At 49.3% G+C, this 15,471-nt stretch overlaps 1 protein-coding gene across 1 annotated transcript; it reads right to left on the bottom strand.

The window, feature by feature from the left end:
- Positions 1–717: 717 nt before the first annotated feature.
- Positions 718–10,303, bottom strand: LOC121445397 (fibroblast growth factor receptor 3-like). The gene is given in 17 exon segments (XM_041647535.1): positions 718–778; positions 780–859; positions 1,027–1,132; positions 1,278–1,415; positions 1,609–1,679; positions 1,760–1,882; positions 2,000–2,187; positions 2,266–2,376; positions 2,452–2,573; positions 2,796–2,929; positions 3,255–3,442; positions 3,943–4,087; positions 5,785–5,975; positions 6,055–6,178; positions 6,705–6,889; positions 9,698–9,751; positions 10,045–10,303. Coding segments are annotated over 17 exon segments (2,232 nt in total). The 5' UTR covers positions 10,256–10,303.
- Positions 10,304–15,471: the final 5,168 nt, after the last annotated feature.

Below are 15,471 nucleotides of genomic sequence, written 5' to 3'. Positions count from 1 at the left end.
CCCAGAGTACGTCCTTCACACCCCCATGGTACCCTCCTATGGACACTAACTCTCTTAAATCCTCTCTTTGGAACCTCTAAACTGGTAACCCTGATGTTCTGAGAGGTAGTTTGGGTCACAGACAAGCATGTCCAAGCCCAGCTGCCCTCACACTGGGAAGGAAAAGGTAAGATAATTAGTCCTCCTAGGGCCTGAGTCCAGCACTTTGTACTAGGGACCAGCTAAGATTCCTCACCAGTTATTATCTCTACCCCAACAGAGACAAATCTCATAACCAGTCCCCACAGAGAGTGAGGATGTGGCTGTACAGATGCCAGAATGGAAGGTAAGTGGCACAGGTGTGAATCAGAACTGGTTATCTCTTTATTTTTTGGAAAGTAAGTTGTTTGCATTAACAAAACTACTTCTGCCAATGTGGGCTGACAAACCACATGCTGGGATCCAAGAAAAGTTACCCTGAGACACTGTACTGGCACTGCTAGCTTATAGGCAAGAGACAGCCACCAAAGTCAAGGGCTCAGTAATAGTACAAAAAAATAACAAGAGTAAGTTCACTGCTTTTTCTTACTAGGTTTGAAACATAATAGTCAATGCTATAAAACGAGGAAGTGTCACATAAGAACTGTTAACCCTACAGCAAATACAACTTGTAAAGACTCCATACATTTTATATACATAAACATTAACTGGGGCTTGGTCTATGGGATTCTTGGCCCCTCATGTCTGAGGCCTCCAATTCCTGGGTTGGGTTGGGGGTAGCAGGTTGTGGGTGAACAGTTATCTCTAAGGAACTGGGGCTCCTGGTATCCTCATCACCTGGCAAGCTCTGCTCAAAAGGCACTGATAGGTCCAGGTATACCTGTTGGTAGAAAAGGTCATAGGACTATGTTAGTATGCATCCCCTTGATCCCATGGCCATCTATGTTCAGGCTGGCCCTTGAAGGCCAACCCCATTACTGGAACTTGGAGGAGCAGCCCGCCCAGGAATCAAAGAAGGCAGAGAGGGCAGGACTGAGTGGTACTTACGTGGGTTGATGTCACAGTGAGGATGCCATCTAAACTCTCTACCAGAAGCTTGAAGGTGGGCCTCTGTGAAGGCACTGCATGCCAACATTCCCGCATGATCCCATACCTGTGGCAAATATGACTGTGGTTTCTTGGCCTGTTGTCCATCCCTGCCTCACCCAAGGCTACCAGCCTCCTATCAGGAGCCCTGGTAGGAAACCAGCCACTCCCAGGGACTAGTTAGAGGAGTGCGTAAGGAATGCTTTGCTCACAGGTCATGTGTGCAGTTGGCAGGCTTGTGCATGCGGTAGCCATCTTTCAATAGTTTGAAAAGCTCTTCCACTGGGATGCCAGGATATGGTGTGCCCCCCAGTGTAAAGATCTCCCAGAGCAGGACTCCAAAGGACCACCTGTATGGAAGTGAGGGCAGAGGCCTGTTAACAGTTTTACAACAGGACAGGTTACCAATGGGCAAGGAGGGGTGTGTGGATGAGAGGCATGGCAGGGCTATGCTGTTGTCTCAAATGAGACAGAATACAGCCTAAAGGCTGTGATAGGTGTGACTTGGGTCTTGCTATCCCCATCCTATGTTAGGACACATACACATCACTCTGGTGGGTGTAGACTCCGTCAAACAGGGACTCTGGTGCCATCCACTTCACAGGTAGCCGGCCCTAGGCAGAGGGAGAGTTGTTGGCTGTCAGGTGTCCCCTGGTGGAGCAGAGCACCCCAACCACCCTGAAATGGGGCTCACATCTGTGGTCTTCTTGTAGCATTCCAGATTGTGCACATCATGGGCCAGGCCAAAATCTGCAATCTTCATCACATTGTCCTCAGTCACCAACACGTTTCTGGCAGCCAAGTCTCTGTGAATACACTGAGGAGGCAGGAAAGGAACCTGTGCTAAACTGACACCTCCCTAGCCTAAGCAAGCTTGACATCCACTCTTCCACTCAGAAAGACTCTACCTCGCCTGTGCCCCAGCTCTGCTCACCTTCTGAGAAGCCAGGTACTCCATACCTCGGGCCACCTGATAGGCATAGGACACTAGATCTTTGCGGCTAAGCTGTTTTTCTGGCAGCCTGGAGGCACCATAGTATTCCATGCTTAGGGGCCTTTGTGCCCGCAGGAGCTCCCAGAGGTTACCCTTGGCGGCATACTCCATCAGCACATACAATGGCCCTGGAAGCACAGATACCTCGGAGATGTTGTGTGACTCAGGGGTCCCAATCTAACTGTCCACCCACCTGCTGTACTTACCACCCTGTGTGCAGGCCCCCAGCAGGTTGATAATGTTCTTGTGCTTGCCAATAGCTTTCATCATCTCCATCTCAGACACCAGGTCCAACAAGTCCTGGTCATTGGCATCATCTGTGTTGAAAGTGGGACTGTCAGGTGGTGGTCCTGCAGCCCCCACTGCCCTGTGCTACTTCTCTCCCTCCTCACCTTTCAGCATTTTCACAGCCACAGTGACAGGCTTGACAGTGTTGTCCATGTTAAAGCCAACAGCCTCTGCCATAAAAACCTGGCCAAAGCAGCCTTCTCCTAGAGAATTACCAAGTGTCAGCCTGTCCGAAGAAGCAGAGGCAGTGAGTATGTGCCCAGGACCCCCAGCCCTCATGGCCCTCTGCCACTGCATCCATAGCTGGCAATTGGGCTCTTGCTCATGAAGACAGAGTAACCCGAGTCTCACCCTGGACCCCACCTCCAACAGACCTCTGCCTGGTAGCCATCTAGCCCCCAGCCACAGAACCTCCTCCAAGTATACATAAAACCCCACCAGCACTGACCGAGTTCTAGATATTTCCCACTTTGGGTCGGCTGGCAGCTCAAGCTCAGAAATACTGGCCGTTACAGTATGTTCTCTTGAAACTGGGTGGACGATGTGGACCAAGGGTATATCAGAGTTCATGGAGGTCACCTGCTTGGATCATTGGGGATAGGTTGGTGCCAGACAATGGATGCTGGGCATTGGGAAAGGTTGAGGTGGTGTAACTTCCAGGAGTAGCAAGGTCAAGTCCATGTGAGGCAGTATGTAGGGCCAAGAAGAGGGATGCTCAAACAGTGGTTACTGAAGACTCAAAGTTGTTTTGAGTAATGTGGGATCCATGTGGAGAATAGGAATAGGGAAGGGTCAGCTCATCTGACTGCAGAGAAATGAGTACCAAGCAGGCCTCAGGTACTGCTGGGACTTTAGGAGGTTCAAGGTACAACAGAGAGATCAAAACTTGGTATCTACTTTCAGTTACCTGTTGCTCAGGTGTGAAGCAGAAGCTATTGTCAACATTGGGAGACCTCAGGTTCTCTCTCGAGACTCTACGCAGGTAGCAGAGTGTCACAGTTGCAGTCAAGATTAAGATGGAGAAGCCCACCCAGAAGCTGATGGTGCCTGCAGATGACATGCCAGCCGCACTGCTCTCTGCCAGCTCTCTCTCAGCTGCAAAGACATAAATGTTGGGGCCTCATCCAGCCTTGTGGGACTTCCCATTGCCCTGAGCTCTAGGTACCTGTTGGAGAGCAAAGCTACTGGGATACTCAGAGTTTGGTGACCTACATCCCCAACTCATATTGGTAGTCCAAAACATCTATGAGTCAGCAGGGACCAGACTCAGGAGAGAAGCCTGGCAGAGCCAGAAGCATCCACACCACCACCAAGGCTCCCAGGAGATCCCAGAGCCTCAAGGCTAGACTGTGGAAATCCAACTAGAGGATTGTGGGGGAGGCCTTTGCAAGATCAAGACAAGGCAGGGTGACACTCCCATACCAAGCACAAGGCCAGGGTGATTACCACAGGATGGACTGCAGTAAGTCATAAGTGCACCCCTGCTGTCCCTGTCCCTGGCGGCTTTGTTATGTTCTGAGCTAGCACCATAAGAGGACAGATGGAGCAACAGCACCAGCACCAGCACCACCAGCAGCAGCAGCAGCAACAAATACCTGGCAATACCTCCAGCCATGCAGAGTGATGGGAAAATCCAAAATAATTGCCTGCCAGACAGGTGTACTCCCCTGAGTCCTCAAAGGTGATATTGCGCAAAGACAGAACTTCTAGCTCCTTGTTGCTTGTGTTAATGCCTGATGTCTACAAAGAGAGAACAGAAATCAACAGGCAAGCACCAGCACATCCCTTTGGGTACCACAGCACAGGCCACACGGAGATGATCAGACAGGCTTCAAGGAAAATGCCACCTCTGCTACCACCTTGACAGCTACAGCTCTACCACTGCAATGGATACCCTCTACATCCTGAACCAAGGCACGGAGCCTGAAACCAGTCCCTCTATTGGTGGATAGTTCCCTGTCCCAAGGTAAGCATCGGGCACTTGGGCAGCATGGTGCCACAAAGAAGCAACATGCAGAGATAGTACAGAAAAAAAGATGGGCAGACAGATGTATGGAGAGAAAACCAGAGGAAATCAGTGTCAGCCAGAGAATGGTGGGAAGTCGATGTTCTGAAGCAGCACAGGGTTCTGAAAACTTCTAAGCAAGAGAACAGCACAGACCTGAGGGGCTTTGAAGGAGGTAGGAAGTCAGTGCTGGCTGGGAGCTACCAGTATTATCAAGGCATCAGAAACAGAAGATGAGTCAGAGGTGGGTCAGTTATCACCTACTTGAGGACTGTGAACATACCACCAAAATGCCTTCTCAGCCATGCTCATGAAATTGATGGCTCAACAAATGTACTTGCCCCATCCCATTCTGACACACTGAAAGATAAAGGTGTGCATCTGCCTTCAGATTGTCACTGATCCAGGATATCTCTAGAAGACAATGAGGACAAGACAGGGCAAGGGAGATGCCAAAGAATGGGTTGGGGGAGGAAGCACTGGAAAGCTGCCTGAAGCAAGGCACATAATGGCAGTGGTGGGAGTGGTTTCAAAGACTGGCCTCCTTCATGTCCACTCTCCCTACACACACACACACACACACACACACACACACACACACACACACAGAGAGAGAAACACACAGGAGAGAGAAACACACAGACAAAGAGAGAGAAACACACACAGAGAGAGAAAGAGAGCACACACACACAGAAAAACACAGACAAAGAGAGAAAACATACACACACACACACACACAGAGAGAGAGAGAGAGAGAGAGAGAGAGAGAGAGAGAGAGAGAGAAAGGGAACCCATACTCTTCAAATCTTCATCCCAAGGGTCATATCACATCAGCCTGTGCTCACGAAACCACACACCCACAGTGGGAGCTACACTGGACATGGCCCTAGTGGTCTCTCTCAACAGCCAGGATACCAACTCCTGCCAAGACCTGTTCTTCTCTCCATCAGACCTCCAAGTCTCTCTTTCCTGTGTTGCAAAGCCCAAACTCTCTCTCTCGTGGCCCCCACCTGAGGCTATGAAGCAAAGCTACAGGCAGAGGGAGGCAGGAAGAGTCCGTCAAGGCAGGGTGGGGCTAGAGCTACAGTGAAGGCAGCTGGAGAGTGGACAGCCAGTACTCTGATGTCAGAGGGTACTAGTACAGCAGACATCCCCCTGAGCCACCACAGCTATCGCCCAGAGAAGCCTTCTGTAGGCCCAAGCCTCAGAGCAAACAGGGAAACAAGTCCTATGGGAGGGCACAAGTAACACAGAGCCTGCCTGGAGCTCAGAACAGGTGATCAGTTCTGAGACTCAGGTGCCCCTTCCCAGAAACCCCAACACGTGGGTCCCAGTCCCAAGGTATTCCTCAGCCGAAGAGGGACTTAAGGACCAGGGCAAGGCACTTCCAGCTAACCCATCCACCCAACCAGCTGCCAACAACAGAGCCCACCTTGAGTACGATGACATAGGGCTTGCCATCCGGACCTGTCTTGCTGCCATTCACCTCAACATGCTTCAGCCACTGGATGTGTGGTTGGCCATCACTGTACACCTTGCAGTGGAACTCTACATCACTTCCTAGGGTGGCTGTCTGGTTTTCTGGCAGCCCAGCCTGCAAAATGGGCCGATGTGGGAAGCGCTCTGTAAGACACAGACAGTCGGTGCAGTGGGTCCAATGGCCTGAGGCTGACCTGCTTTAGTCACCCAGCCTGGCTCTTACCCAGTACATCCAGTGTGTAAGTCTGCTGGATGCTCCCAAACTTGTTCTGAACCACGCAGGTATAGTAGCCACTATCAGAAGGCACCACACTTTCCATGACCAGGCTCCAGTGCCGGTGCCTAAGCTGCAGGTAAAGTTAGTAGGTGAGTGACTGTGGATGCCCAAAAATGTGAGCCTGTTTTCATCCTGACAGATAGTTGGGCTATGCAAACATACTTCTGCTCTTTCTTTTGTAATATAAGGTTACCTAGGAAGTGACTGCTTTCAGGATACTTGGTTTAGAGTGGCTTCTCTACTTAAACAACAAAAAGCTAATGACTTGATACCTCAAAGTGTTAAAGTAATTAACTGTTGTACCTGTAGTTTGTATCAAGTTAAGGAAGACTTTTGTTGCCTTTTTCTCCTTTTGTATTTGGATATAAACATATAAGGAAAACTAAACAGGGAAAATTTCAGTATTCACTGGAATGCCCTCCTGGTACTTTTCTATGGTTTCAGTTTTATTACTTTTCACTTTACTTCTATTTCTAAAATCTCATGCCCCTACCCTGGCAAGAGGTATTTTTGTCGAGGCTGGTCTATGACAAATGATATGGGCTATACCCTCTGTATCCAGGCCCTACCTATCTGTGCCCCTTTCCCAGACTTACCTTGATGCCCCCCATGCGATGCTCCCCTCGGAATTCCTTGCCATTCTTCAGCCAGGAGATGGAGGGGGTGGGGTTGCCAGCAGCTGCACAGTGGAAGCGTACCGTGCTGGTGGCTGGCACAGCCAGCAGTTTCATATCCATACGGTCTGGCCGAGTCCAGTAAGGGGCCCCTGATGGCAGAAATGCTCATAACAGCACGATCAGTACACCCTTACAAAGCTCCCCTACCAGCACACCCTCAAGCCTCATCCCTCATCTGTATTGAGACTCCTTTGCTTTGTCTGAACACTGCATCCACAGCTGTCCCACTCTCAGTCTTGGGCTATTCTCTTCTCTCCATCTGAGGCAGGCTCACAGGTGTAGGGACCCAGGAAGTAGAACCCAGTAGGATGTAGATCCTGGGAGGCAACTAGGCCAGGTCATTCCACCAGTACACCAAACCTGAGTCAGCCTGTATAGTGCCCAGTGAAGGCAGGTACCCTTCAGGTCATGCTTCTCCTCCACTGAGTTCCCTCCTTCCTCTTGGTTGGGTGGAGGATGCTGTGGTGGACTATCAATTTAAGATGTGTTACATCTTTATATGTTGTGGAACAATTGTTTCATGATGTAAAGATGTATTTCACTCTTTTATGTTGTATTTGCTTAACTTGGTGAAGCTGTGTTACTCTGTCTGGTCTAATAAAGAGCTAAATGACCAATAGCAGGGCAAGAGAGGGAAATAGGCAGGCTCACAGGCAGAGAGGAGAAAGAGAAGGAGAAAGTTTAAGAAGGAACAAGAAAAGAAAGAGGAGGATGCAAAGACCCAGTCACCCAGCTACACAGTCAGCCACAAAGTAAGAAGTAAAGAAAGGTATAGAGAATAGAGAAAGATAAAACCCCAGAAGCAAAGTGTAGATGGGATAATGTAAGTTAAGAAAAGTTGGCTAGAAATAAGCCACGTCAAGGTCATACAATCGTAAGTAGTATGTGTCCATGTGTTTATTTGGGAGCTGGGCGCTGGGCTCCCAAAGAGTAGAACAAAAACAACCAGCAACAGGATGCCATATGTTTGGACTCATGAGGAAGCTGAGGCAGGCAACAAATTTCCAAAACAGAGAACAAAGGCCGGGGCAGGGTCTTCCACAGTGACTCAATCAGAGGGCCCTATGCATCTCTGGGAGGAGGAACTGACATGTGAAATAGGAGAAAAGTGTGCAGACACTGGAGAGGTGTCCCTCCTAGCTCCGAATTGCCCCTCCAGGCTCCAAATTTGGCCAGTAGGCTTGAGAGAAGAGTGCCACAATGGGAGACTACAGCAACTTAATGGTGCCCAATGCCAGGTAAGGTCAAGAAAGTGACCCTTCAGGCACTTTACCTAAGTGTTTATGGTGCAAAAACACTAAATACAACCTGGGAAGTCCAGGATGACAGAAGAAAACAGGAAATTACAAACACATTGGTAATTGTTGGGGCAGAAGCTAGAGACCAACTGGGTTAGAAATTCTGCTCTGAACAACCTGATAGCCAAAGTTGAAAGGGAGAATGAGAAACTGACCCACTTCTCAGGACTACTACCTTTTTTTGGCTTCAGTCCTAGAATCTAAGTCCATTTTTATGAGGGTTGTGAAACCTCAAACAAGTCCCTATACCTGCTCTCTTCACCCGCACACACTCATAAGACTCATTACCCTGTTTTCCCATTAAGTTTGTCTCTCTGATTCCTCTCAGACCCTTGTCCACTCTACCCCAGAAGGTTCTAGGTGGTCTGAGGACTCAGTTAACACCAGCCTAGTCTCAAAGTCATAACCACTCCACATACGATGTCTGGACCCATGATGTTCTCTCTCTCTCTCTCTCTCTCTCTCTCTCTCTCTCTCTGCCCAGACCCTGAATTTCCTGTAAACAACTTGTTATGCTTGCAGCTGCTCTGACTGAGCAAAACAACTTGTTTTTACTGTGTTTGTAGTTGCTCTGAACATGAGACCCTCAGGAGTTCCTGATGGCAGGAGAGTGGTTTCTGGTGGGTTTGCCTGGGGCATGGCTATCAGTTAATGAGCCATATATAAGTGGTTCTGGTACACAAAAAAGGGGCATTCTTGTTTCAAGGATGACCCATGGCTCTGTGTGTCTTTGTGTGTTTAAATCTTCAGGCCCTTGCCTGGCTCATGGATGGTCCTTTAGTGCAGGCTCCACAATACAGGTGCAGTATAATAGTACACGTAGTACTACAGATGGTACCTCTCTCTCTCTCTCTTCCTCTCTCCCTCGATGGTTTCTAGGCCATACCATGGGCACTGCCATGTGCCCTCATATACTCACACCAAATCTATGATGCCCCCTTTACAATGTATGCCTCAGCATGGCACTGCTCCCCTCCTGCTGGTCTGCAGCAACAGCCACTAGTCCTGTGAATCTGCTGTGGGACAATGGTTTCTACCCTGTCACTTGTATTTTAATAAAATGCTGATTGGCCAGTAGCCAGGAAGGAAGTATAGGCAGAACAACTGGACAGGAAGTAGAGGTGGGTCAATGAGAACAGAATTCTGGGAAGAGGAAAGCTCTTTCTGCCATCCTGGCCCTGCCACAAGATGCAAGATGTGAATGCCTCTCTGTAAATGGTACTGAGCCATGTGGCTAACACAGATAAGAATAATGGGCTAATATAAGTTCTGAGTTAATAAGAAGCCTGAGCTAATGGGCCAATCAATTTATTAACTAATGTAGACCTCTGTTTGATTTCTTTGGGACTTAACGATTGTGGGAACCAGGCAGGAAAGAAACCCAGACAACATGAATCCCTGGATCTATGTACTCGTCAGTGGCAACCTGAGCTCCTTGCCTGGTTTACTTATGTTCCTTCCCACCAGAACTTACCAAAATCCCTGCCGAGTAGCCCTGCCTCCTCACTGCCCCTGGGGCACTGTCTCCCTGTAGCAGTGCCCCTTAACAACAAGACTACAGGAAGGAAGCAGCCTGATCCTGACCAGCTCAGTATGCCTAGGCTCTGATCTTACCTGTGTCTTCAGCCACGTTCTCACCATCTTCTTCATCTCCTGAGGATGGAGCATCTGCAATAGTTATAAGCAAGCAGTGGTCCTGTGACACTCCTACATCCAGAGACCTGCTGCTCCCTATTTTGAGAGTACACTGCTCTCCATCTTTAGGGACCACTGCTCCCTGCCTTTGCAAGGCCATTCATTCAAATAGCACAGAATTGGGGGCAACCCCTGTGATGTGGAGAACTAAGCCAGCAACACTCTTGAGCCAGGGATACTGGAACCATGCTGCCTAGGACTGCCCTGACCTCCCTAGCTATGCAGCTGCTCAACACAGTTGTCAGCCCCAGCCACCAAGGACTTACCTGTCACATGCACAGTGAAGTGGCACAGGACATCCTGAGTGAGCTGCTGCTGGCACTTGTAGACCCCGGCATCGTCATGGGAGATGTTCAGCACTTGTAACCTCTGGGGCCCCACCAGGATGCGGTGGGAAGCTATCAGCTCTGTGTCATCCCTAGACCAGACAGTGCAGCCTGTGCCGGCACCTCTAGGCACAGAGCAGAACAGCTCCATGGTGTCCCCGCAGCCAAAGACCACTTGCGCTTGCTGGTTAGGCTCAGGGCCTGGGGCCTCTGTGGATGAAATGGAAAGCTGTGAAACAGATTCTTCAAAGTAGCATGCTGAAGGCCCATACTTTGCTTTGCAAACTAGCAAAGCTATGGCAGGCAAGTGAGGGGCATGCTCCTGGGGCTTGGGGTTCTGCCAGACAATGTTCAAACCAGGAGTGGGCAGTCTATTTTAGTAAGAGCCCAGGGGTGTCAGTACCTCAACTCTGTTTGTGGTGTGTGTTAAGGTTTCTGTCTCTGTCCTGGAAGAGGAAGCTGTCTTCCAGGGATGATATGGAAGAGACACAGCTGCTTAGGACCAGCCTAGATTGGATTCACACATTCGAGGGTAGGAGCGTGATGATTAAAATTATTAAGCAAAGAAGAAACAGAGATGAGAGAGAAATAAAAGATAAAACACAGAACTGCATCAGGAGGGAAATTTAGTGAATACTGAGCCACCCCTTTATTTTCCATATATCTTTTCATACCCCACTCCAAAGAGGTAAAGGAGGAGGCAACAGACTTCATCAACATCACAAAACAAATAAACAGAGCACCTCTGATCTTTGGTCAAGATGAAGCTGATACACCTCTGTACTTAAAATACCAATTAACCACTCTAGGGCAGGACCACTTGTTTTGTAGTCACTTTTGTCAACAACTTTGAAAAAGCAAAACAAGCCCCAACTCTCTGACCTCGAATCAAGGTGGAATGGACTCACATCTGTGTGCCCTGACACACAGCAGCACTCCTAGTAGCTGAAAGATCTGAAAATGTCAAGAAGGGTGGGGGCAGCTCTATGGCACAGCACCTGCCTGGAATGTCTGAAGCTTTGAACTCCTACACCTGGGGTTCCCGTTTCACAAATGAGGACCATGGTTTGGCTAGGGGAAGTCAGGGGGGGCATGTGAGCCAATTGGAGCTAGAATCAAAGTCCAGTGGAACAATCACCCATCCTGAGAGTTAAGAAACTGGAGTTCTTGGGTGGTTAGACACAGGTAGCCATACATCTCTCCCCTACCCAGATGGTGCCCAGCTCATGAGGAGACCCAAAGGCCTCACACCTAGGGACACACCACCAGCTGGTTATCACACCCAGATTTCCCTGCTAGGACCTAACAATGACCATCACAGGCACAGATGGGCTCGGGATCCAGGACAGGGGCAGGTAATCCTGCTGGTCAGACCTCCTTCCTTAGATTCAGATGGACTGGTTAACATGTCACTTGCCATTCTGCAGATGCATAGCCTACATTCAATGCCCAAATGTCCATTCAAACTAAACCAGTACCAGTTCTGCCCATCCCAGAGTCATCCCACCAAGATTCCAACAGCCGGAGAGACTGTCCTCAAAAGTATCCATGAAGCTTGTGTCCCATGGAGCCAGGCAGATTTTGTTTGTCCCTGAGTGGGCCTCACAGTAAAGGATCTTCTATCCTGACCTCCAGTTCTCCTACTGCCATGTCCTATGGAGGCAATCCAATGCTGGAAGCTTCCTGAGGCACCAAAGAAGACCAAGAACTGTCTAGTCAGTGGCCTCAGGGCAACCATTACCCAAAAGCAACAGTTGTGATTTAGTCTGGGCAAGACAAAAGGTAAAGCTATTCACACAAGTACTCTCATCAGGAGAGTGCCTGGGGAAAGACACAGCATTCCACAGGATGGAGAGGCAAATGTCTGGATGTATGAGGTGGGGAAGGGAAATAGCCCTGAATCAGCTGACCTGACATTTGATCTATCCACCCATTCTGTCCACTAGGAGCCAGCACAGCCCAGATATCTGGAATTTGGGGGCCTCAAGCAACAGCAAATCCAACCCTGTGATCCCATTCCAGTGTCACAGGGCCTATAGGAGCTTGTGTTGTGAGTTATGCAGGTAATAATTTGATGGTCAGAGGTTACCATAACATGAGAAACTGTATTAATAGAAAATTAATTAGGAAACTGGAAAACCACTGCAGGCTGCTCTCTACCCCTACTGAGAACCCAGAACCCAGATTGCCCTGCCTACCAGGGGTGGCCAGTGTGGTTGGGGCCTAGCCCTGCTCCAGAACCCTTAGGTCCAGCCAGCTCCTGCTTGGTGATTTATGTTCCCAGAGAGAGTCAGCCATGTCTTTGTATTTTCATTGCCAGGCCCATCTAGTTAAGGAATAGGATGAAGTTTATTGGCCTGTAAACTCCCTGGGTGGGGCAGGGCTGCTGCATTTCCACCAATCCACCTTCATTGCCTGGAGCACAGAGAGGGTCCATGCTTTCCTCTGGACCTGAGATCACTGACAGACACAGGGAATAATATCTTCTCCTAAAATTGATATGGTCCCTGTCACTGGCCATTTGGCTCCTGGGGAAGCACTAATATGAAAGCCGAGGCTCAGAGTGCTGATTTCCTGACAACTGCTGTCATACCAGCTGAATGGCATCCACACTCAACCTTCCAGTCCACTTCCATTCACCAAAAAAAAGTTCCAGGCCAGGCAGTGGTAGCTCATGCCTTTAATCCCAGAACTTGGGAGGAAGAGGCAGGCAAATTTTTGTGAGTTCAAGCCAAACTTGATCTAAAAGAGCTAGCTTCAAGATAGGCTCCACAGCTAGAGAAAAACCCTGTCTCAGGAAAAAACAGGGAAAAGTTCCAGGAGACCCCAGCTGCTGAGTTAGAAAGGTACTTGAGGTGCTTGCCCCCACTTGCACCTTCCTGGGAGGCTGAGCTGAGCTGCCATCAACTGGGTGGAGGAGAGGGAGGCTGAGCTGAGCTGCCGTCAACTGGGTGGAGGAGAGGAGGCCGGAGCTGTGCCACCAGGGTACAAAAGCCAAGGTTTAAAGGAGTGACTGTTGGGACATCTGCTCCAGTGGGGAAACAGCTCACCGTGTACTGTGCGGCACCATCAGGCCATTGGCCTGCATTGCCACACCATACCCAGGCACCGTGGGCAGGGGGCAGAGGTTAGGAAGAGCCAGTACACATATTTACCTCGGGGAGGTAAAGCCTCAGACTCTGGCTCTGTTTGATGGAATTCAGTGTCCCATCAGCCTTTGCTGGCCAGCCAGTCTGTGTAGCTGAGCTGCGATCCTGGGACAAGTGCCCCTCACCTCTCAGAGTGTGGTCTACAGAGGTATGCCTCTGAAAGAGCACCCCGCAAGACACCTACCGGCAAAGAGAGGAGTGGAAGACCTGAAGCTCTCACCATATCATGTGAGACACTGGGTGACAAAAGCTGAGCTTTGGCTGGAGTCCTCCTGCCTACCCCCAAACTCTAGCCTTCATTTTGGCTTAAGATGAGCAAGAACTGTCCTCAGTTCAAAATGGAGCTAGAAACCAACAATAGGCAGTTTTTGTCAACAATGGGAATCATGGAAACCCAGCAAGTGGCACTCTGACTGCTTAAGCTGAGAAGCCTGAGGCTCCCTGTCACAGTGATCCATTCTATTGGGTGCCTTACACTTGGGTAGTGATCCTGAGACTCCAGATAACTCATACACTGACACATAGCAATCTGTAGATTTGGGAGAAGAACCGAACTCACTGCTCCCCATGGTGCTACTCAACCTGACATCCCCTACTCACTCAGGGGCTATCTGCCATTCCCAAAGCTTCTGACGGCCACCATCATTACCCCACATGTATCCCACCCTGCAGCCAGGCACATTGAGTCAGTCCATACCTGGTAGTTTCCTCACAAGTCTCTGCTCTGTGCTAGGAGGTCGGGAGGCAGCTCTGGTCCCAACCACTATGCATAGCACTAGCAAGCAAGCCAGGACTCCCATGGCTGGAGATGGCAGTGGCATCCTCATGCACAAGGCTCATATGAGGGTGTTACATCCCCAACGCCTAACTTCTGGTCCAGTGTGGGTAGATCCACTCTGGAGAGTCTGTGGGAGGAGACCAGCAAGTTTATCTGAGCAGGTGTGGTGGGAGGGGTCTAGGGTGTGGGGGCAGGGGATGGGGAAGACAGGAGGGCCTCAAGTACCTGAAAAAGGAAACCAGACCATTCTACCTTCTGTGGTCCCTCTCTTTTCATTCCCTCCACAGAGGCAGAGCTCTCCACTATATTTTCTCTAAGTTTTATTTTTTCTTTTGACTACAACTGGTAAAATTAAGGTAAATTTAATTATGATGCTTTGGATCCATTTACTCTTAAACCCTCTCAGCAGTTTTCTAGGATGTTTGTTAAGCAGGCTTTGGGAGACTTCTAACTAAATGTTTCATTGTATTCTTTTTGAAAAGGTTTTCCCCTCCAGACCCACAGGGACTGGCCTTCCTGAGAAGTAAACAAGTTGTTACTCTTCAGACACCTGCAAAACAAGCAATCGAGGCCCCAGGGCCCATTATCCCTCAGCACAGCAGAGTCATGCCCTCTAGGGTCTCTCTATTCCTCTGCAGTCCACTGGTCCTCCAGTATCACTTATGGCAGTCTTACTTTGTCACCCTCGGACAGTTGGCCCTTGCGTCCATCATCCATGTGTGACCCTCAGTGAGACCCATCATCCATGTGTGACCCTCAGTGAGACCCATCATCCATGTGTGACCCTCAGTGAGACCCATCATCCATGTATGACCCTCAGTGAGACCCATCATCCATGTGTGACCCTCAGTGAGACCCATCATCCATGTGTGACCCTCAGTGAGACCCATCATCCATGTGTGACCCTCAGTGAGACCCATCATCCATGTGTGACCCTCAGTGAGACCCATCATCATCCATGTGTGACCCTCAGTGAGACCAGCAGACACGTGCTGCAGAGGGAGACCAGCAGACAAAACTTCCTTTAAGTTAAAAGACTGAAAAACAATGCAAGTTTATTTATAGTAACATTGCCACAAGCGTCTTCTTTGACTATCCGAGAGCTGCTACAAAAGGGGAAGGCTTGATGGAGTTTTTAAAGGCACAAACCTCAATTGTCTCAACTCCTGGGGTATTTTTGCTATGTGAGAATTATCCTGTTCTTGTTTTTTAGAGCAAGCAAGGATAAGTGAGATTACAGAAGCAGAATGGGCATCTGGCTAATATTTTAAAATAACAATTATACAGTATAGAACAATTTTGAGAAGTGATCCAGGTGGCTCTGGGATCAGTCTTCCCTTTAGATTGCTATCGAGACTCAAATGCTGAGGGTCATGACTTAGGGTTGTAGTCCAGACATCCTGTGGTTAATAATCCTTAGGCTGAGACTCCAATGTTTTT

This window comes from Microtus oregoni, unplaced genomic scaffold, assembly GCF_018167655.1.
Source record: "Microtus oregoni isolate MIOR12 unplaced genomic scaffold, Mior012 000184F_ref0000333, whole genome shotgun sequence".
NCBI classification, from domain to species: Eukaryota; Metazoa; Chordata; class Mammalia; order Rodentia; family Cricetidae; genus Microtus; species Microtus oregoni.
Note: the sequence above shows the minus strand (reverse complement) of the source record. Positions and strands in the feature narration are given on the sequence as shown.